The sequence below is a fragment of the Carassius gibelio genome, chromosome A24 (assembly GCF_023724105.1).
Source record: "Carassius gibelio isolate Cgi1373 ecotype wild population from Czech Republic chromosome A24, carGib1.2-hapl.c, whole genome shotgun sequence".
NCBI classification, from domain to species: Eukaryota; Metazoa; Chordata; class Actinopteri; order Cypriniformes; family Cyprinidae; genus Carassius; species Carassius gibelio.
In genome coordinates this window covers 12653332-12677322 of record NC_068394.1, presented here as the reverse complement: position 1 = coordinate 12677322, position 23991 = coordinate 12653332, and the positions used below count along the sequence as shown (strand labels likewise).

At 36.9% G+C, this 23991-nt stretch overlaps 1 protein-coding gene and 1 long non-coding RNA gene across 4 annotated transcripts in view; both read left to right on the top strand.

The window, feature by feature from the left end:
* Window positions 1-23991, top strand: part of LOC127946053 (uncharacterized) — a 137435-nt gene that overhangs the window by 90833 nt on the left and 22611 nt on the right. The window lies entirely within an intron of this gene.
* LOC127946049 (double-stranded RNA-binding protein Staufen homolog 2) overlaps window positions 1-23991 on the top strand; it is a 118882-nt gene that overhangs the window by 93438 nt on the left and 1453 nt on the right. Inside the window, exon 14 of one of the 3 annotated variants that reach the window (XM_052542335.1) lies at window positions 21410-21475. In XM_052542335.1, coding sequence (XP_052398295.1) covers window positions 21410-21475 — 66 coding nt within the window. Of the gene's footprint in view, window positions 1-21409; window positions 21517-23991 lie in introns of all 3 variants that reach the window. The other 2 variants (XM_052542333.1, XM_052542332.1) reach the window with 2 other exon arrangements.

The following is a 23991-nucleotide window of genomic DNA, read 5'->3' as shown; positions in this document are numbered from 1 at the left end:
ATGTGGATCTGATGATGAAGACTGTGGATGTCTAAGCAGGGGTTCATTAGTCGCCCAATCAGTTATAAGCACCTTAATCAGACTTATCTTATGGAAATGAGAGGAGCAATCTGAGAATGTTTTTCTGTCTGTCTGGGACCCCCTCTCATCTTTCAGACATCATGAAACGCCTGTGAACAACGAGTGCACCAGGGGTTAACGCGGATTACGACCGAGGTGTCACACACTCCTGCTGCTAAAGAAAACAACAGGCTTTGTGTGTGTGTGTGTGTGTGTGTGTGTGTGTCTGGTATTTCTTAGGACAAGGATCTTGATGAGTTGCCCTAATGTTTTCAGTTTCAGGATCCGTGTGCGTTAGTGAATAAAGAGAATGCATTCCTTTTATCTCAGTATTTATTTTTTAGAGAGATTATTATTAGAGATGTGGGCAGCCTTTTGTATCGCTGGTATTTCGGAGATGTACGTGCCGCAGGAAGTGTTCAGAGATGCATGACAGGTTTAATATGTCAGATTAATATACCCTTTGCATTTTCTGATTGGAAAAGGAAACTCTCCCTGCGTGGTCCTATCACATCTTCCTCTACTCTCATGTGCATAGATTAGGCAGGAGGACGACACAGCCAAATCATACAGCAAAATTGATGATGGTATTGTCAGTGTCATCATGACATTTGTTTTTCAGTTTTAGAAACTGAAAACCAAGGTTGATATATGCAGATGTGTTATCAATTTAATCTGCCAGAACATATTTTTTTTCAATATTCTGCCTTTCTAAAGTTTGGGTCTAAAGGTCTGTAAGTGTTTTTTTTTTTTTTTTTTTTTTTACATGCTTTTGACATTTATTTTTGTCAAAGATTGATGAAATCAGCAATGATAAGAAGAATTTTATTTTATTTTTTTAAGCACCGAATTACCAATGAAAGCATATCAGAATGATTTCTAAAGGATCATGTGACACTGAAGACTGGAGCAATGCCATCGCAGGAATAAATTACATTTTAAAATATAAAACTGAAATTGTAAGAATATTTCACAATGTTAATTATTTACTGTATTTTTGATCAAATAAATGCAGCCTTTTGAGTATAATAGATTTCTTTCAAAAATGTAAAAAAAAAAAAAAAAAAAAAAAAAAAAAAACTGCACCGACCCCAAACCTATTTGGCCTCCAAAGAGTAGAATTTTTTTTTTTTTATCTGTAAAATGAAAGTTAATCAGCCAAAAGAACACACACACACAAAAAATACAAATAATAATAAATACATTATATGACTTTTGCACTAAAATAAATAAACATTATTATTTTTTAATAATTATTATCAGTTTTGTACTATTCAAAAACTATAAAAGTTTAGTGGAGGGGTAGATTTTAATTACATTTTACATTTACACTTTTATTTTATGCATGTTACGTTTTATTCAAATTTGCCAAATTTTCCAAATTGCTTCAGAGGACTTGGAATATTATGCATGAGCTACATGGACCACTTTTATGAAACTTTTATAGATGTTTTTTGTATCATTTTGACAGCCGACAGCCCTAGTCCTCATTCCTTGAGAAAAGAGCAGCAAGGAACATTCTTCAAAACTTCTTCTTTTGTTTTCCACAGAAGAAAGTTGCCCGTTTGAAATGAGACGACACATGATGCAAATAAATGATGACAGCATGTTCATTTTGGGTTGAAGAGGATAAACATGGTGTGATCCGATCATTTAGAAATGCATACAGATTTATTAATGTGTGATTTCAGTTTTGTAGCTGGATCTAATAATACTGCAGCATTGTACAGGCGATCTCCATACTGACAAGTACTTGATTTCTGGAACAGGATGTAAACCTTGAATAAAATAGCTCAGCTTAACATCAAGGCTTCCTATTCAATGTAGGCGCATCGTAAATATATTCTTCTCGGAGATCTTGAGATTCCCTCTTTTATTCATGCAGTCCCTGTAACTCTTGTCTCCAGACGTGTAGCGTCACGAGTAAAACGGGATCAGACTTTGAAATGAGATTTGCAGGAGGAAAAGACAGTGCACTGATTTATAAGAAGCCAGTGGGCAAGAAAATGTTTTTAGAGGCTGCAGAAGGCCACAAGGTCCTCCATTAATCCCGACCTCTGATAGGAGCAAAGAAGAAAGGAAGACCGGCGAAAACGTGTATGGAGAGAAGACCATGTCTGCTCTGTTGGTCTGATGGGCTCAGCTGCAGGAATGGTTGGCTCTTTTCACCTTTTACGACTCCCCTCTTAGTTTTATTATCTACAGTCTAATTAGCTCTGTCCTAATCATGTGTTAAATTGCATTACCTGGTGTTTACTGTCTGTTTGCCATGTAGTAAAAACGTGTGAGGGTGCCTGTAAACCCAGATCGCAATGAATTTGATGACTTTCCCTCCTTTTAAAGAGCTTCTGGTACGGGAGCCGCAGGACTTCAGGGAGAAATGTGACCTGCAGAGTTGGCATTTAAAGAACGCTGTCCTGCACAGAGCATTTCTAGGAATCTATTTTACCGTTGTGAATGTTTTTCGCTTTAGTGCCAGCTGAAGTCAGTACATCTTATTGCTTATATTGGACTGTACTTTGAAAGTTAAAATCACGCAATAATGCCTTATTTATTTTTTATTACAATCAACCAAACAATTTACATTTCACAAAGAACAAAAAAAAAAAAAAGTATTTTTCTGTTATTTGAAAAATTAACATTCCTCAGTTTGACACCAAAGAAGTAGCATTATTTTAATTATTTTTTCTTATTCCATTCATTAGAATTTTTACACAAGTTAATATCACCCATAATACTTTATAGAGAATGAAATCTTTTTTAATTGTTTATTCACGTCTTCAAACCATTTTTCACTCCCAAACTAATATGCTGAGTTTTTTTCCCTAGACATTTTGTATAGTTATTTTTATTTTTATTTATCATTCGACAACATCTAAGTTTACTGTTAAAACTTTATTTAGACATCATTGGCTAGGAAATCTAGTCACAAAAGTTTGGTAACAGGATTGACAAAGTTGCAAACTTTCCTCAAAAGTGAATGGAACATAAATAAAGTCGAATGTTAAAAGGTTTTTGGTCGGTAAGAGGTTTTAATTGTTTTTGATGAATTGTTTCATACTCATCAAAGCTGTATTTGTTTGATCAAAAATACAGTAAAAATTGTGATGTTGTTAAATATTATTTACAACATTAATTTTTTTAATTTAAAAGTAATTTTAAAATTACTTTTTTTCCATTTGAGTATATTTTAAAATGTTATTTATTTCTGTGATGGCAAAGCTGAATTTTCGGCATCATTACTCCGATCTTCAGTGTCACAGTATCCTTCAGAAATCAGAAAATAGTCCAGTTATCTTCTGTTGTTGACTGGCCATTGAATGGTTTAAATGATTTCCTGCTGTATATGCACATTTCACTGGAATACTGAGCATTGCAATGTAATTGACCTTTTGAGATTGATTCAAGGTTGATTTAAAAAAAAAAAATTTAAAGTCCCGTTTTGTGCCAGATATAGGACTTTACAGTCTCTCACAGACATAATTTCTTTGTTTCTCAAGGAAATACAGACATTTCTGTAATTCTCTCAGCATGCCGCAGTTAACATTATTGGATTTTCTATGAAATGCCATTATTTGCAAACCTCCTCTTATGTAATCAGTGCCTCTGACATCAGCGTTGAGGATCAGATTACGAAAATACTCATCTGTTTCCTCAAACACCAATGCGAACGCTCTGAACTGCATATGCGTCGCTTAAACTAATAGTCCAATCAGACACATGTTATACATTCATCAAATCCGAGGCACACGGGTCCAAATGTGCCAGGATTCGAAGTACGTCAGATCCCTGGAGTGGCCTGCCCCTTTGATACAAGCAATCCAGAATGTATTGTTCTTTATAAACACATCTCAATGATGAAATGTCTACTGATTGTGCCGCACGTTCACCTGGCAACAAGGTCGAGTTTTTCCCCAACATTTTGGGGGTGGAGGGCGACCCGTTTTTGTAATCAGCTTCGAGTGGCGTGTTTGCTGGGAAATGCAGATGGAGAGGGGGCGTCCAGAGACCCTGTGTGCTTGAGTAATGGGGAATCTTGCACGCCATCAGGGATGGGCCCTTCTCATTGCACCATGCATTAGAGCGTTTTATTGGTGCGTCCCGTTTGGATATGGAGTGCTTAAAGCTTCCTCTGAGGCCTCTATGGGGGGTGTGGAATTGCGAATTTGGACTGAGGGATGTAAAACGCTGTCTGACTGCAGACACTCTCTTGTTACAGGATTCGGTTACATGCATACACACACAATTGCACACCTTTCATCCAGTCCAGACAGTCTGTCACTGTGAGAAAAAGATAGGTGATGTTATTGAGAGAGTTATGGAAGACAGTTATTAATTTACAGCTTCTACAAGAGCACAGATTTCGCCTTATCTATCATGTTATAGATTTTATTGTGAACAATTTATACATGCAGAACCACTAACCGACTTAATTTTCCCATGTCGGGTATTTCAGTTTTTTAATCCTGTTAATACTTCCCCCTTAAAAACATACTAGCGCGTGTGTAGGCACATGACTCTGCCCCGTCCAGTGAGTGGTATAAAAGCAAAACACGGACGGAGGTGAACGCCGGTTCAACACATAGTGAGCCTCGCATTTTCGCTAAACTTTGTCAGTTGCTTTTGTTTTATGGTTTGGACATTCAAGCGATTAGATGATCGGATGAGTATTATTATTTCAAGCTCCCATGTTCGCGCAGCTGCATTGTGGCACGAACACTCATATAAACAGCTGTGAAGATTGCGCGCACAGAGGAACGCAAAAACTAGTTGTCAGCGCTGTTCTGTGATTTATTACTAAAGTAGCTTAGAATCTCAAAACTTATTATAGCATATTTTTCTACTTTTGAAGGAACTACACTATTTTCAACCCACAGCTTCACAATAATATAGAGACAGTATGACTAATTCACACACGCAATCACTCATACTGGTACTTGTGCCAATTTATCTTTATCTGATCTTTATTTATCTCTTACACCGAGCAATAATCTATAAGAAATGTTATGAACATAGATAAAATAACTTCTTATAGTGCGCTATGATGTCAGATTGCGCTTTTGAAAAAATATCCCCTTTACTAGTTGATTTCAACCGTCCGGCTGAGGCCAGTCTAAAAAGACACTCAGGACAGTTGACAGAACGCTGCTGCGTGTCGTCATGAAAGCGTATCATTTTCACGTGTTATTAAGCCTTGCCACTTGCCAATTTAACCATTCAAAAGACTTTAAAGCATTCAAACACAAGACTCGGAAAAGCTAAACTGAGCAGCTGGTTACTCGTGCTGTGCTCAGTGCGCATGCAGAGAGAGAGCCGCGTCTCACGGACAGTAACACTGAACTGAGCTCTCCTTTGCGGAATTGCTAATGCAGCCTTTTTTACACCACAGACACAATTAATCTTTGCTTGGTAATTGGCCAACAAAGTATTGACTGTTGTGTGAAGTTTTGTTTGATAGAAAGATATGTAATGGATTACAATCAACGTTATCTGAAATTATCAAGATGAATTGGTTCTGACAGTTTAACACTTGAATTATTGTCATATTTTATTACCATTTTCTAAACTATAGAAAATAAATTGATAATGTGAGAAATGTTCAAGGTGTCTGAATAAATTTTGGTTTGACTGTATGTTTAATTTTTACAGTGCTATTTTACATTTAATTATTCGGTATCTGTACCTGGACACTTACAAACTTGAAAAAACTTAAACATTGTGTAAATAGCACAAACAAATTAACAGTACGAACATACAAATTAAACACTTTCAAACAGGGCCCACTGGTGCAACCTGCACCGGGGCCCTGCTAACCCCAGCTATGGCCCTGCTTACAGTACAAACCTTGTCAGTGAACTATGAGGGCAAAAAAACTAAACAGAAACAAAATAATCGTTCATTAATCGTAATCGAGGTAAAATGTTCAATTAATCGAGGTTTTGATTTTAGGCCACAATCGTCCAGCCCTATTACAGAGTACAACAGCTGGGATCCCTCTAACTAAAAATTTATTTTAGCCTGAATGCATTGTTAGTCGCTTCAGATAAAAGCGTCTGCTCAATACATACATTTATTATTTTTATTTATTTATATGGGAAACTGATTTTGAATGATAACTAATAAACTTTTAACAATGTTTGATTCAAATCAAAGTTTGTAATAATATGATTCCCAGGCTTGGTTCATGGCTTATTGTTTTATATATATATATATATAAAATTATTTGCATCTCGCAAATTTTCATCTTACCTCACTCTCTTTCAGTGTTAAACTGACGCTTCGCGCTGGCTTTTTCTCCGCCTGCTTTGATTTGATTGGCCATCTCATTTATTTTGACATTGACATAGACAAAGTTCACCTATAGACTGGTGCAGGTTAATTCCCACACTTCAATAGTATTTCTAGCTCCTAAAGGGCTGTGTGACTATGAGGAATGATTACTTTAAGATTTATGTTGGTATACAGTTTGCCCTGTTGCTCGTGTGCCAGTGATTATCTCTTATGCCATAGGTTGCCAAGCCCTGCTTTAGAAAATCACAGAAACAAAGCACGTTGTATAAACATTGTAAATGTCAAACGCAAAACACCACAGACATTAAGAAGAAAAAAGCTGTAGAAACCAGACCGTAAGCTGTGCTTTTAAACAACTCTTTATGATCAGATCATGACAAATACTTTTCTTTTTTTAGAATTCTTTACACTTTTCCAGACATTTTTCTTTAACAAAATAAATATCTTAATAGAAACAATTCTTTCTTAGTTTGTGCATGTTCTAATGAGTGATATTGTTTCTAATCATTAAACAGGTTTGTGTTGCCTGACTTTGATGTTTGCAGTGGAGCCTGCAGTAGCAATAATATTTTTATGTCCCTTAGAAATGCACTTTTGACAGTAGCTTGAGCTGACAGAAGTAGAAACTTAGGTTAAGAAGCAGAAGTAAATTTATGTTCTTAATCGCAAACAGTAACATCTTTAAAAATAGCAACAACCTCATTTTTATATGGTGAAATTTAATAATTCTGATTCTAAATATTGAGTTTCATCTAAATTAACCATTGATCATCCATAGTAGGACTAGTGCTGTCAAACGATTAATCGCGATTAATCGCATTCAAAAAATGTTTACTTAATATATGTGTGTGTACTGTGTATATTTATTATGTATATATAAATACACATGCATGTATATTTAAAAAATAAATATGCTATGTTTATATATTAAATATATTTATAAAGATTTGGAATAAGTGCACAAACACTATAGCGTAATTGCAAAAAATACTGTAATTATATTCCATTACTCCCTTAATACATGTCTATATTAATAATATGATAAAATTCTATATGAATATTCCGCATTCCATATTGTGCCATAATACTGTTGGCAGTTAGTGTTACTACAGTAAATCAATTTGTAAATTGAGAATTGAAAAGCCTTCTGACCGTACCATTGCGCACAGTGATTCTCCTGTTTGTCAGCGCTGTTTCATCTGGATTTAAAGTAGTTTCTAACTAGTTTAGAGTCATTTGTGTGCTTCCCTGAATTCAAGCGCTTCACACAGGATCTCACTGCGCTGTTTAGTGTCGCGTGACCGAGACTCATCAGCGAGTAAACGCATCTGTTCTAGTGAGCCAGAGATGGTCTTACTATAGCGAGATGAGATTGTCTGTATTACTTACTGTTGGAGAAAGCATAACAGTCAGCTGGGATCACGTGCAACTTAAAAACCAATCACAGCTTTGATGTCATTGAATTTCAGTCAGTTGTGCAAGACTCATTCGCCAATAACAGATACTATAGGAATTAATGAGAAGTGCCGTAAGCTATATCAGTGACTTCTCTTAAAAAAATATAGAATATTTTCAGTGTAAACTCTAAAAATAGTTCAATCCAAAAGTATTGCTTAGTGTAAAACTTATTGGAGATTAGCTGATAGGTTGTCGATTCTTTAAATTATAAGCTGTTTCCTCTAAAAACTCAGTGTAGTGAAGCCTATCCTCTAGGGCTGCACGATGTGGTTATGAACGCGATATTGTGTAGCTTGTCAGCAAACTACAGCTCTGTATATTAAGTGCTGCTCCATTTGAAAGCAGCTGATGGACATTTACCGCTAATCATAGAACCAGCTTTTCTGATGAGATACGTATGACAATCGCATGCGATTAATCGTGCAGCCATACTCTCCTCCATTGACATCCATTCAAAAAATAAATAAAAATGGCATCTGGTCTCCTTTTCTGCAAACTGGCAAACCGGAAGTGTTAGCATTAGCCCTTACACTTGTTTGACTGAAGGTTGCAGGCTTGTCTTCTAGTGGCCTTGAGTGAGATCGCACTGTGCTGCCGTTTGAACTTTGAGTCTAGCAGATAAATGCTCCATTTGGCGCAGATCAAATGAGTACTGCTGATTCGTTCCGCTTTTGCCACATAAACATTATGTCGAACATGTATACATTTATAACTTCTTATCGTTTTATGTCGTTATATATTATATGGCGATAATGATCAGCCAGCCCTATATTTTGGAGCTAATATATCACACTTTGAAGACTTCAAGAAAACAGTGAATGGCCTACAGTGAACATGGGGGCTGCAATCTCAGTGGTCAGTTTATTATTTATGCAAATGTCAGGAAGTGATTACACGCCCCCACCAAACCACGGTTTCCTCACTGTAAAGCTTATGATATAAAGGTCCTTTCCGCTAGGTATGCAGTGACATGACAGCTGCCAGCTGATAAGCAAACCTCCATTTGCATTTGCTATCCGGTCTCAATATTTGTTATGATGAAATCTATAGATGGTAAGGAAAAGAAAGGACTGTGGAGGGAAACCCACCATATACAGTTGTCTGATAGGCTGGGTCCTCGTGTCCACCCACTGTTTTCCATTTTGCTTTAGGCAACTCATGCGGATCAGATTATAATATGTGTGATTATAATGTGAGGGAGAGAGCTGATAAAAGATGCTCCAGGCAGAGAAGAAGGGAATCCTTTTTCCATGGTGGCATCCCTCTATCATAGAAAGTTGAACTGTATGATGTCAGTGGAAGACTAGTTTCATGAACCCACATTAAAACTGCAGAATCGATATTGATCAGAGTGTACTGCTTAAGTGTTCTCAAGACTATACTTAATCCTGACAAATGAATGCGAAGTGATTAAATCAGATATGGTCACAACTTTATTGTAATGAAATTCAGATTTTATATGTGTTTAATACAGTTCCGAATTTTGGGGTCTGTAAGATTTCTTAAAATATTTTTGAAAGAAGTCTCATTTGCAAGGCTGCATTTAAAATAATGATAATAATAAACACAGAAAAATAATAATATTTGAAATACTATTATAATAAAATAATATAATTATAATTCCTGTGATGCAATACAGATTTTTCAGCATCATTACTCCAGTCTTCAGTGTCACGTGATCCTTCAGAAATGATTCTAAAATTCTGATTTGGTGCTCAAAGAGCATTTCTTATTATTATCAGTTGTGATGCTTAATATTTTTTTGGAAACCATGATACTTTTGTACAATTTGATACAATTGTTTGATGAATAGAAAATTCAAAAGGACAGCATGTATTTGAAATACAATGTATTTTGTAACATAATGAATGTTGTTTGATAAATTATAAATTTAATGTGTCCTTTCTGGATACAAAGTATTGATTTCTTATAAAACAATTGTACTGCCCTCAGTATTGTATATATTTTAATCTCTAGAATATTTATCATAAACATATACTAATGCACTTGCACTATATTGTTTATTTTATTTCTCATTGATTTATTTATTTTTTATTTCATTGTATTAGTTTTATTACTGTTCAGTTTCAATTTGAAGTTGCTTTGGTACCTCGCTTATCTTATTGTTTGATTTCTTGTTTATTTAAAATTTTTAAGCATGGAACATTTGAAGAAGAGTAAGTTTTTCCAGATTTGAATCAAAAGTTTTAACTTTTTTACTGAGACACTATGCCTGACTTCCTAATATGACATTCATATTAGGTAAATGTGTTTTTTTAATTCTGAATTATGGTGGAGCGGGTTAGTGCAAGTTTTCTCTCTGATTTATAGTATGAATGTATGTATTTTATACAGGGAGTGACTGTTTTAAGCTATCTCAGTCAGATGTTAAGGTATGCAGTACCCTGCACTTCTCCCATGTGGTTTGTGTTTTGACATGGGAGGTGCCAACCACGGTGTCCGAATGACGAACAGATAAAGGAGCCCTCTCCGGCCCTAATGACGCATGACATGCTGCTGCGTTTTGGGTCCTAATTTATGGCTTCCTATGTCAGCAGAGTCCTTCTCTCCAGGGAGGTTCAGGCAATTATTGACCTTGCATTCTGGACACGTTCCATGAGAAGACAGAATCTGGAATTTTGATGACCGTACTCCGGGTCTGTGTGAATGCAGATGTCTCGGCCTTGTTTTAAACACAGTTTGCCATGTCCAATGAAAGACATTGTGCAATTTACACATACTACAAAATAATCTTTGCACTTTCAACTTTTATTGAGTAGCTTGGATTGCTTCCATGTTGGAAATTTTTAGAGTTCTAAATAAATCTCACTTCAGGTACTGTATCATTATATATCAGATTTTTTTCCAAATGACTAGCCCAAATGATTATTTTATTTTATATAATTATCACATAATATCCACTTTTGCATTGTTTAAAATCCACTTACAAATGAATGTGATTATTGTGGACTGGTAGTTGAATTTTCATTCTTTAAAAACTTTTCAAACTTAATTTTAATTCAATTTTGAATTGATTTTTAAAAAAAAAATTCAATGTTAAGTTGAGTTTCAAATTTTTAGTTTATTTATTTGTAGATTTAGTTTACACGCTAAACTAATTTTTTGACAGCCTCATAATTCTTAGCGCAGTCTAGTGTCACTAAGTCAGTTTTCCAGATGTTTTTAGTATTTTATCTTTGTTTAAAATATATATACATTCAATTTGTGTTAACAATACCAATGGTTCCTAATGGTCCTTCACACGTAACCCTCTTGTGCTTTTCTCACTAGTCTGATTGGAGAATCCTAAATCAACATCTGGTGTTGAGAGCACGTTCATGTGAAAGACAATATGAAATTCTACACTCTAAAAAATGCTGGGTTAAATACAACCCAGTGCTGGGTAAAATATGGGCAAACCCAGCAATTGGATTGTTTTGGCCCAGCAGTTAGGTTAAATGTTTAACCCAGAATTCATGGTAGTAACCCAACTGCTGTGTTAAAAACAATCCAATTGCTGGGTTTGTCCATATTTTACCCAGCACTGGGTTTTTTTTTAACCCAGCATTTTTTTGAGTGTACGGAGGCAAGGGACATTTTTACAATTGGCTAAGAGCCCAGCGTACGGTTTAGAATGTGTGGATGAGCGGCAATAAATTACGTGCGAATGTAGGGAGCGTTTTATCACTCGACATTTTCACCATTATTGTTTCAGAGGGAGGGTCTCTTTGTTCTTGTGTAGAGAGGGGATGTGTACTCATGTCTCTGATGTGCCTACAGAAGTGTCGGAAATAGTCTGGAAGCTGGATTTGATAAGCGGCTGAAATTCCACATCTCCCTCCTATTGGTTTCTTCTTTATGTGTGATTTCACAGCCCATTGAGCCGAGGGCTCTGGTATGTCCTGCTTCCAGAGTGGCTCATTTGGAATGGCGCTCATCTGCTCCCCGTCTGATACCCGGCCTGTTTCAAACTTTATGGATGTGAAATATAGGTGGTGTAGGACAGGGAGCCTCTCCTCTCCAGGTGTTTTGGGCGCAAGTTTCCAAACGAGAGGCAGGAATGTTACTGTGAGTTGTCTCCAGAGCTTTGATGTCTGAAAAACGGTGGGCTTTCTATGGGATTCTCTTTCCATTGGCCTCTCATGTTACCGTTGCGCTTCGGAGGGCCGCTGGCAGAATGGATTTATATGCCCCTTTTAAAAATGGGAACAACTTTTTCCCACTGTACATATCACTGTACAGATCTCTCATAAAGTGACTGTGCACATTTTAAAGGGATAGTTCACATACAAATGCTAATTCTGTCATCATATACTCACACTCATGTCATTCCAAACTAGGACAAAAAATGCATTTGTAAAGCCATTAAAAGTGCCATAAAAGTGGTCCATAAGAGGATCCAAATGCCTAAAACTATACTTAGCAAGTAACAAATCTTTCAGACTTGTTTAGTGAACTGGATCAAACAACTCACTTTAGAATCCATCCGAATATAAAGAGCTTGAGCTTTTAAAGCAGCAGACGAAATAACTGCAGTGTGTGCTTATAATAAACAGAACATTATCATACATTGATGTGGACGCTTTTATAGTTCCCATTATACTAATCATTCTTGGTGTAAACATGCCTTAAATGACAGAATTGTCATATTTTGGTGAACTATCCCTTTAAATGGCAATAAAGAGTTTCCCCTCCGTCTCTCCTCCTTAGCGGCTGTAATAATTGTTTAGTCTAGAATGAGAAGTGTCACAACCTCACCGCCGTGAGTCATCCATAAATTTGAATTCTTCCATTTAGCTCTGATCCTTTGGCATTAGGATTCTGACGAGAAAGCAGCTCTCGACTCTTTTGATGTCAACAGCCTGTAAAGTTTTGTAATAAATAAAACAAAGAGCAGGATTTGTGTTTCCATTCTCTCACCCGAGCTTTGAATGGCTCAGAAACCCATCTGTTGGACAGTCGGGAAAAAGCCCAATGGTATTGGAGGCTGAACCCGAGCGAAAGAGATTGTGGCTGTGTGTACACCTGCAGAGTGTTTGATTGCGTTTCAGATTGTGGGCCTGTTTATAGTGCTGCCAAAGACGCAGTGAGCGGTTCCTCGTCATCAGTGGTTAATGGAGGACTAAATGGGCTGTGTCTTCAGCCGCATGTCTCACAGAGATGAGGTGGCAGAGAAAACAAATGATGAAATGCCGATCAAAGGCCAGCAGGGGGCCAGGACTGATGCTCTTGGAGTGGACCGTGGATGAGCTTCGATGGGAAGCTGTGCCGGACGATGGGAAAAACCCACCGAACGACCAGATGAGAGCTTAAGCCTGGGCTTCATCTCTCCCCAGTAAAAACATGAGATGATCAGGTCTAATAGCATACATTGCTACGCCCATCTCACAAACTCTTGAACTGAATGTTCTCAGAATTATGACACTTATGTTTCATTGAACCTTGGGTTAGAGGTTGGCACAAATAGATTGAGCCATGGTGCTCGTGTGGGAAATGCAAGTTCGAATCACGTTCCATCAATAAAATAAGCCAAGTATTGCTCAGTTTGGGTCTCTAAATAAAACGTATTTCTCGAGTTTGGGCTCCATTTTCTCCTACATGTTATGCAGTGTTAGCTATGTTACATGTGGTACAATTTTAATACATATTGTGGCGAGTGGGGCGGGGCCGAGAGGCGTGGGAACGAGGAGTGAGGCCAGGTGTAGTGATTGAAGATGAGCTGCACCTGCGCCCCACCGCCGGCATCGAGTCCCACGTAGGAGATGGAAGGATATAAAACTGGAGCGACTCTAGTGAAGGACGAGAGAGGACCAGGCCTGGGCCATTATTTTATGTTTGCTTTTTATTTTGTGTGCACCAGTCGTCCGTGAGGGGCTGGTGCGCTGTTTTGTGTTTATTTTTGAATTATTAAAGTGATTTTTGATTGTGCGCCGGTTCCCGCCTCCTTCTTCCCGATGAGTATGGAGATCATATTGTTACACATATATTTAGTCTAGAAATCAAATTAACATATTTCAGTTTATATGTTTCCTATGTCAGGCTCTGCAGGGGTTATAATGACATTTAATTAAAAGTGTACATTATATTTAGTCATTAGCAGATGCACAAATGAGGAACATTTAGCATACAACAGCCAACAATATTGAATTCTTTAGTAAATCAGAATCCAATAGTAAATAAGCAACTGCAGAAGTAGACTTCAATCTTAGTGAATCCCCCCCTCAGTGGCTTTACTACAGGGACTGACTGAATGTAGTTAATGCTTGCTTTCTACGCTCCATATCCGTGAGTGATAGGCTGTCAGATGCTCTCTACTTCAGCTCGAAGCCTTCCGTGTTATCCTTGTTGGATGCCCCCCCTGTGAGAGCCAGGTCGATAGAGGTGCTTGGCCCCGTCGATCCATCACCCTCCTCTCTGTCCACAAATTAGCCTCAGCGGCATGGAGCTCATCTCTCGGGGAAAGAGCCACTGTTTAGCCAAGGCAGTGAAGGAAATGAAAATGCAATCAGGGAAACCATTAAAGCAGCTTAGAAAAATGAGTCCTCACTGTCCTTTGACAAAGTCCTCCGTTCGTCTTCCTCCGCCGCCTTTTTAGTCCGCACCAAGATATTTAGCTTTGACACATTCCACATTCCACCTTTTTTCCATTCGTTTGAATCCAACAGTGAGCTGATGAATGCGTCTTGCAAAGCAGCGCATGTCTTGGTTTATCGATTGAGCTTACTAATGTCTTCGCTGAGTGGTGGCATGTTATCTAAAACAAGGGGGAGTGATGTGTTGGTGTCACCTGGGGTCCCGGGACAGCGCTACTTCTGATCTGATGTTCTCAACGACAGAGATTGACCACTTCCGGGTTGGGGGCTAGAATAAACATATTTCAGCCCATCAGTGATTCGGCCGTCTCACTCGATCTCATTAGAAAAGGAATGTTGTAAGTGACTGTTTTTACAAAAGATAGTTGGATATTTATCTTTGAGCGCTCTGTATCGTGATGGGCGGCTGGGCCTTTATCACAAGTCTGTCTCCCCCGGTGTGATTCATGGTCTTGGTCTGGCAGTGCAAAAGCAGATGCTGCTTATTTACTCAGAGACTGTAATGGCACACACACACAACACCGGTAATTACCCTTTTGATTGCAATTTATTGGCCACAGGAGAGGATGAGTTATACGCTTTGTACCGTAGAGGCATCTGCATCCGAATCCATCAAACGTCCAAGCTTACGTTTACATCTCAAGCCTCATTTTTACCCGTAATGCATAGATGGCTTACGACGCGAGGCTACTTAAATCTACCGTAAATGCCATGGTGGATTTAGTCGTGAAGACGGTTTTTGATGGAATTTAGAGACATGTTTTGTTTTTGATTTATTAGGGCACTTTGAATTGATGTCTTGGGATGGTGTCGTTTTCATTCCCCCTCCATTCGTTTCCATAACATGCACATGTTCCCTGATGTAAATTAAACGCATATTGAAGTCAAATAGCAGAGTATTAAGTTGGCCTACGAATGATTTATTTGGCATTCAGGAAGCCATTTTGGTGCTCGCTCTTTCATTGCAGTCCTGAGAACTGTGAGTTTACCGGGGAAACTCAGAATGCCTTTAAATTATCGTCTGGAATATTGAACAATTTCCTGGCTGAATAATGTCCTCCTTATTGAGCCTTATACAAGCTTGTCATCAATCACCAAAACAAATTTAATTTAACCCTGATTTATTACCGCTCCAAACGCCTCTGGGAATTTACATGCATGCGCTGGTTAACAGACTACAGCCGTACAGTATGTTCCATTATAGATAAGAGTTTGTTTTCCAAAGATTTCCCAACTTGATAAGACATTCCACACATAAAAAGGTCTTAAATGGACGAATACAGCACTGGCCGTGATCAAAATGACTTCACTTTTCACCGTTCGCTGTGATTTGACTGTCATCCGTGCAGATGTGATGGCATAAACTCACTAACGTGGCTCGTTTCCTAACTAACTGCACTCATTTCCTGTGCTTTGGCCAGCTCAACTCCATTTTCACATTAGCACATGATGAACTATTCTTTTAAGATGTTAAGTCAGAGTCTGGGTTTTTGTCAAGATTCTGTAAGATGATTGGGTTTGTTTCAGGCCTGTGAGGCTTTCCGACTGTTAGCAGAGAGCCTGAAAAGCAACCATTAATAAAAAACTTTAAAAATAAAATGTATAGACATCACTGTGGGGAAAAAAATACTTTTCTTTTTACAGAATAAATAGATAAATACCTATTTGTATACATTTATATATAAACACTACTGCTCAAAAGCTTTTTTAAGAAATTAATAATTTTATTCAGCAACAATGCATTAAATTGATTAAAAGTGACAGTAAAGACAGTAACTTTATATTAAGAGTGCTGAAAAAAATGTAGTGGTTTCCACAAAAATATTAAGGAAGACAAGAAAATTTGAATGATTTCCAAAGGATCATGTGACACTGAAGTAGGGCTGGGACAATGCGTCAAGGTCATCGATGACGTCAACGCAAAAAATACGTCAACGCAAAATATGCACATCGATTCGTCGACCTGTTTTTATTTCTCTAAAAAACGTTTGCAAAACGTTTACCTTATGTGCGCTGAATATACGCGATGGCCGGATCAACATTCTGTCCAACGTTATATAACCAATCCAGGGGTTTTTCTGCATTGATCTTTTTTTTTGGCGGCTCTCAGAGCCTTATTTAGAATAGAATGACTGCTGCGCCTTTTTATCTCCACGACAGGCTGCTGGCTCCCACTGTTAATTTTAATTAATTTTTTTGGAAAAGCACTCTCTGTATTAGCTTAAAGCCCTCAAGTTTACATTGGTTACTGTATTCTTTCAATTGCTCTAAACAAGTATTTTGGGTGACCTTTTTATTGAATGCTAGACATCAAGTTGTTGTTATTTTTATCTTAAAGAAGAACTTTTTTTTCAGTAAGCTAGGCCCTATGTGTTCAGTAAGCTTGTTTCAGTAAGCTATGTGTTTTCAAGGCTTCAAGGTTTTATTGAATGCTATCTCTATACAAGTGCAAAGTAATGCATTCTTAGTCAGTCTTTTATTTTGTAATTTTAAGAGCAATAAACATATATTGCAATGTTAAGGAATTCATGTTTTTTTCATTCAGATATGTAAATCAACATGTATAAATTGTTAGTAGTCAATTAATGGGGAGATAATCAAAATCGAATCGGTCTGAAAAAATTAATCGTTAGATTAATCGATGCATCGAAAAAATAATCACTAGATTAATCGTTTAAAAAATAATCGTTTATCCCAGCCCTACACTGAAGAGTGGGGCAGTGTCTGCTAAAAATTCAGCTTTGCATCAATACATTTAAATGTAAAATATATAAAAATAGAAAACAGTTATTTCAAATTGTAATATTATTTTACAATATTATAGTTTTTATTTTATCTAAAAAAAAGCCTCAAACTATTGAATAGTAGTGTCTAATTTGTATTTATTTATGTGTTTTAAATTAATAAAAATATCTGGACACCTCTTGGTTATCAAACATTAGCCTACTAAACCATTCGCAGATGCTCCTTTAATATTTTACATTTAATTTAAAATTAAATCTAAGTAATATTAATAATATAAGTTATTAAAAGTAATATAATAAACAACAGTATGTACAACCTTCATATAGTATAAGTTATGACTGATCTGAAATCAAATGATATTTTATACATAACACGTATCAAAGTCCGTTTTATCTGAGATGAAGACGCTCATGTATATACAACAGGGTGCCTGAGACAATTAGTTGGTGTTATTTGATCTAGCCAGATACTGATTAATCAGGGTGAGGAATGCACACACATCTGTGCATGTGTGGTGTCCACGCCTCTCGTGAGTGGGCTGGGGTGCTGGGGGTTTGGGTTCAGAGGGAATAGGCTGTCAGCTGTGAGAAATATGTCATGGTTGTTGCGTCCCATGCAGCACATCTGGTGCTCATTGGCAGGATGCTGGATAGAGCATCAGCCCGGACAACCAGGTGGATCTGCCAATTCTCAACCCGCTTCTGTCACTGCAAGGGTCTCCCTGCACCCCTCCTCACAACACTCTCACTATTCTTGTTTTCTTTCGCTCTGAGTCCCTCTAGAGCCATGACTCTCGGTCGTAGTCATTTTATTTAGTCCTGCTGAAAGGGCTTCAGGGATTATGGCAGACATGTTTTATAAGACATCCTAACATCCGGTTGAAGAGAGCAGCATCTGCCTGTAACATCTGACTGCCAACTCACAGACAGTCTTGCAGGATACATTTCCTTTATGTAAATGATGCATTTAAGGCCATTATGGCCTGTGTGCACTTAATATGGTTGGGTAAAATTATGTTTACTGCATGCAAAAAAGAATTGAAAGCTTCTTTTTTCATTCATTCATTTACCATTAAGGAATTTGGATTCACTTGGACACCCCATACATAGTCTCAACCTCAGATGTCACATCCACAGACAGTTGGCTAGGGTGTCTGATGCATATGGGACACAAAAGTGGAAACACTTGAGTGTCAAAGTTGTCATCGGATTGGTTGAATTCTACAGGATTTCTGTGACGTGTGTCACGTTCTTTAACGTTCCGCCTGGAAACAAAGATGCCGCGGCGTTAAACCCCCTTACGAAAGAAGAAATCCATAGTGTTTACACGCGGTACGACGTGCTCATTTCTTCCGTCTTCATGGAGAGCGCAGGTCATGGTTGCTTCACAATGGCAGACGTTTCCGGAGCGCAAGTGCCCGATGGCTTTGGGGAAAAGAAGCGGAAAGCTGCGCACCTAGCGTTTTCCACATGTTTTTAGGCGCAACATAACCGGCCCCTTAGCCTAACAGAACAAACCACTGGGACAAACGATTATATTAATAATATTGACTAATTGTTCTGATTTATATATTTACTGATGTGCTTTTCACTGTACTCCTTTAGGTTATTAGACATTTCCAGCATTATTATAAATATTAATTATTATTAACCCAAACTAAGACGATAAAAAAAAACAAGTTAGAGTGTTCTTTTATCATAAGTGAATGTGTCCAAGTAATGTTAATTTCACAAATCAAATTGAATTTTAAGATCATAGAATCATAGAATTAGCTAACGAATTAATTTTAGACAGATCCTCATTAAAGCGATTAGGATATTACAAGTGAGATCATAATGATTACATTATATAGACATTTTGGCAGTTGTGCATGTTGATTCAAGTTGGCGTCATCTGGGGTCCTTGCAGGGGTCAGCATAATCTCTTCAAAGGTGTTGGGACATTTGAAGTCTGGATCAACACTGTAGTTGGTGTAATCTCTAGTTACCTTGAGATTAGGGGTAGGAGGTAGGAGCAGAAAAGTAAATGGAAAAATAATTAATTTAGCTGTGGTTCATAATGTTTCAAGCAAAAAATATCTTGACTTTTATCAATAGAAATGGGAAAAAGGGTATGAAATTTGTTATGTGAATGCGAGGCTAAAAAGATGTGTCTTTAATCTGGATTTAAACTGAGAGAGTGTGTTTGAGCCCGGACACTATTCCAGAGTGTAGGAGCAAGATGAGAAAATGCTTGCCCTCCTTTAGTGTATTTAGATATTCTAGGTATTACCAAATTCCAGAGCTTTGTGATCTTAAACAGAGTGATGAATTGTAAGGCATAATAAGAAAAGTTAAATATACAGGAGCTAAACGATTTAGTTCCTTATATGTCAGAAGCAATAATTTGAAATCAGTATGGAACTTAATGGGTAAACCAGTGTAGGCATGATAAAATTATAATATGATCATGTTGTTTTTTGTTTTGTTTTTTTTACTTGGTGGGAACTCTAGCAGCATTTTGGGCTAACTTTAGCTTGTTTATTGAAGATGCAGGGCAACCAACTAGTAGTGTAATACAGTAATCCAATCTAGAGGTTGTGAATGCGTCAACATTTCTGCATCAGATACAGATAACATACTCTGTAGCTTAGTGATGTTTTTGTTACATATAAAATATGATCTTCGAAAGATCAGTTGCTGTCTAATATAACACCCAGGTCTTTAACTGCAGATTATGACATAACAGTACTTCCCTTTAGTTGCAAATTGTATTTTAATAGATTCTGTGTGCCGATTTTTGGTCCAAAAAGTAATATCTCCGTCTTGTCTTAATTTAATAGAAGAAAATTACTGGTCATCCAGTGTTTAATATCTTTTAACACATTCTGTCAACTTGGATAGTTTATAAATTTTATCTGGTCGTGATGAAATATATAATTGAGTATCATCAGCATAGCAGTGAAAACTAATTCCATGTTTTCAAATAATGTTGCCAAGTGGCAGCATGTATATTGAAAATAACAGAGTGCCTAACACAGATCCTTGTGTAACCCCATAATTTACTGATGTTAATTTGGATTTTTCACCATTTAAGTAGACAAAATGGCAATGGTCTACTAAGTACAATCTAATCCACTATAATGCCTGTCCCTCAATACCAGTGTAATTTTTTAGTATGTCATGGTCTATAGTGTCGAAAACAGCACTAAGGTGAATTAAAACTAGTATTGAGACACATCCTTGGTCAGAATCTAGATGTCATTTGTAATTTACAGTGTTTGTGCTATTATGAGGTCTGAATCCTGGCTGAATTTTTTATAGATACATATATAGTATAGTATAGTACAACCGGAGTGACACTAATTTTACTAATATTTTAGACACAGTTGGAATATTTTAAATGGGTCTGTAATTTACCAATTCATTTGGTTCTAGTTTTCTTAATGAAAGGCATAATAAATGGCAGCTTAAAAAGTTTTGAAATATGACTTAGTAATAGAGACAAATTAATAGTATTGAGAATAGGCTCTTCTGCTATAGGTAAAAACTCTTTCAATAATTTAGTGGGAATAAGATCTAGTAAACATTGTTTGTTTAGATGTAATGATTAGTTTATTTAGTTCTTCTTGTCCTATAGTTGTAAAGCACTGTAATTGTTCTTTAGGAGCAATAACAGAGGCTGGATCATAAAACACAGTCAAAGATTGAACATTTATAAATTAATTTATAATTGTTTTGATTTTCTCGGTGAATAAATTCATAAAATATATGTTGAACTAAAATGAAAATGAAAAAGGAAAATAAAAATATAAGCCAATTAAAAATATGCTAGTTACTGTAATAGAGAAAAAATCTGGCATACTTATACTGTACTTATGGACAAACTTTGTGGTGTTGTCCACAAAGTCTATTCTCTGCTGTTCTTCCTGTGTTCTTAGCAAAACAGAATATCAGTTACACCTGAGTTATGAGACATTATGTCAGCACACTGTGTCCGCACACTTGATTTATTGCTAATTCTTTGCATATCGGCCCGTAACGTGGCCAACTGGCAACGTAAATCCCACTCACTGGCTGGAGGAAATGCAAGCCTGAAAACGTTGACCTAATAACATTAGATAAACGTTAGATAAACAGAGAGCTGGAAGGAGCCAAACAAAACAGAGGGAGCAGAAAGCGTCCTGTCAGTCTCGGGTTTCTGATAGTAAGTGTTATTTAAAAAGCAGCTGATGTGGGTTATGTGGTCTCACTCAAAGCCATCTGTTTCCTTACCTCACACAGGCTGCTCTTAGTGCCTTGAAACAGCTGTCAGAACAAGGACTGGACCCTGTGGATGGACCAATCAAGGTAGAAAATGGATCATGTGACATGTATGTACATACAGAGCCGTAAGTATGCCACACCACCCTCGTATAACATCTGCATTAAAAAAAAAGATCACATATGTAAATGACTGCCAATCAGAAGAAATACGTTATGTTTTGATGACGTTATATAAATGACAAAAGTGCTCAGAGGCAATCTGGGTAGCCATTACCTTTTATATAAACTGTTAGGAGATTCTCAAGTTCTCATCATGTTAGCGGCCTTGAAATGCTTCCCATGTGTTGTTCCAAGCGGAGTTAGCTTAATTTAAGCCAATATATGGGCCTGATTCTTGCATAAACCAGAATGAATTCAATGTTTTGAATGCTGTCCTGAAATATCTGATGTAACGTCAGCCCATTACAGAAATAAACAAGAGTTTATTTAAAAACAACTGCCACAGTGCGAGTATAAAGTGCTGGTTTAATGATTGATTGATTTAGATCATTGTTAAAAGTTATGGGGGCGTTAATGGGGTGGGGGACACAAAAATGTATCGGCTTTGCTCATGAATATTAATTTTGTGATTTGCCTGTCCTAAATGATTTGCATAAGGAAAGACCATATGCGTCTGTCCACATGACCACTTATAAAGTAGTCATTTTATGTAACCGGCTACAGTGTTTTTTTTTTTTTTTTTCTGCACTGTAGCCGAACAAAACAAAACTTTAAGGTACCCCCTATGATGCTATTTCGAATATTGCCTTTCATGCAGTGTGTATGTAATATATATGCAATATATGTATGTAAATGTAAAAAGCCAAAAGTGCATGATAAATAAAGTTATTGTGTCCCAAAAAGAAAGAAACAATTCTGACCAGCCTGAACGAGTCATCAGTACACGTCACTGGGTAACACATTTGCATAATACCCGGCTATATTCTACATTGGCCAGCCGCGAACAACTTTACCAGCGCTGTACACTATAGCTTGTTCATGTCAAGAAGACGTTATGTCCTACACTGTAAAAGTAAATGTGTTTTATTTTCACTTCCAAAAGATGAGGCTGCAAAAAAATCAGTGGATAAAATTCATTTTTTCCCACTGTACCACAGAAATATAACCCCAGCCTTTGAAACTGATGGCATTTGAACTGACATGCACACCAAACATCTCCATAACCTTGTAATGAGAATGGAATCTGTTGTAAGTGAAAAAAGAAGTATTTACCACGACAATAAAAGCTCTATGGTTTCACGTTTGAAAGCGTATTGGACTGTTGTTAAATAAGTAGCACGTCGCAGTTAACTACAGCCTGTTGGAATGTATGAGCCATTCAAGATGTCTTCCAACTTCCTGTTTCAGTTGAAAACATGTCAACAAAGAAAGGAGAACTACTTATCACAAAAATAACTACTCATTCTATGCTTTAAAGGATTAGTTCACTTCCAATTTTAACCTTTAAATGTCACTGTCTGAAACCTGTTAGCTCATTTTACTTAATGACTAAGAGAGACACACAAAATGAAACCCACACAATATGAATTGTTTCCCCAATCTCTCCGCCCGCAGCGGAAACCCTCACGCCACTCCACTCCACGTCTTTGCATGATCTTTATCCTCCTGTAATCAGAGGGGTTGCTGTGGGAATGATGAATCTCTGTCATATCCGTGATGAACACAGGACTGGAGAATGAAAAATGAGAGTGGAAATGATAGACACGCCAGAACGGAATTCTCACCAACCCGTTCAAGAATATTTTCATAGTAGGTGTGGCGTAGGAAAAGGTTAAAGAAATGTTTATTTACAGTGGCTTCGGCTTCTCAGGCATGAGCTAGAGCAGAACAAAGAGGAGAAACTACCCAGTTCAACAGCCCAATATGGGTCACAATGAACGGGGCTGATGGGAAGAAAATACTTCAGTAAAAAATTATTGGTTGCACTTTATTTTACAGTACGTGTACTTACAGTGCATTTATCTAAGAACGTTCTGGTAATACAAGGTAACTGCATGGGGTAGGGTTAGGTTTAGGGTTAGTACTTAGTTATTACATAGTTATTACATAGTTATTGTTATTACTATAATAAGTATATAGTATGTACATGAGGAACAGGACTGTAAAATAAAGTGCTAAATTATTCACTGCATTACTTTATATTAGGTACATATACATTACCGTTCAAAAGGTTATTTGATCAAAAACAGTAATACGGTAAAATATTATTAACGGTTTGTATATTAAAATGTAATTTATTCCTTTGATGCAAAGCTGAATTTTCAGCATCATTATTCCAGTCTTCAGTGTCACATGATCCTTCAGAAATTATTTTAATATGCTGATTTGGTACTCAAGAAACATATTATTATTAGTATCAGTGTCGAAAACAGTTGTGCTGATATTTTTGTGGAAACTGTGATACGTTTGATTTCAGGATTCTTTGATGAATAAAAAAAGCTTTTTATTTCTTTAAAAAAAAATTGTAAATACTTACCCCCAACTTTTGAACTGTAGTGTTCATGATTAAATATGAATTTATAATATAATTTTATAAATAA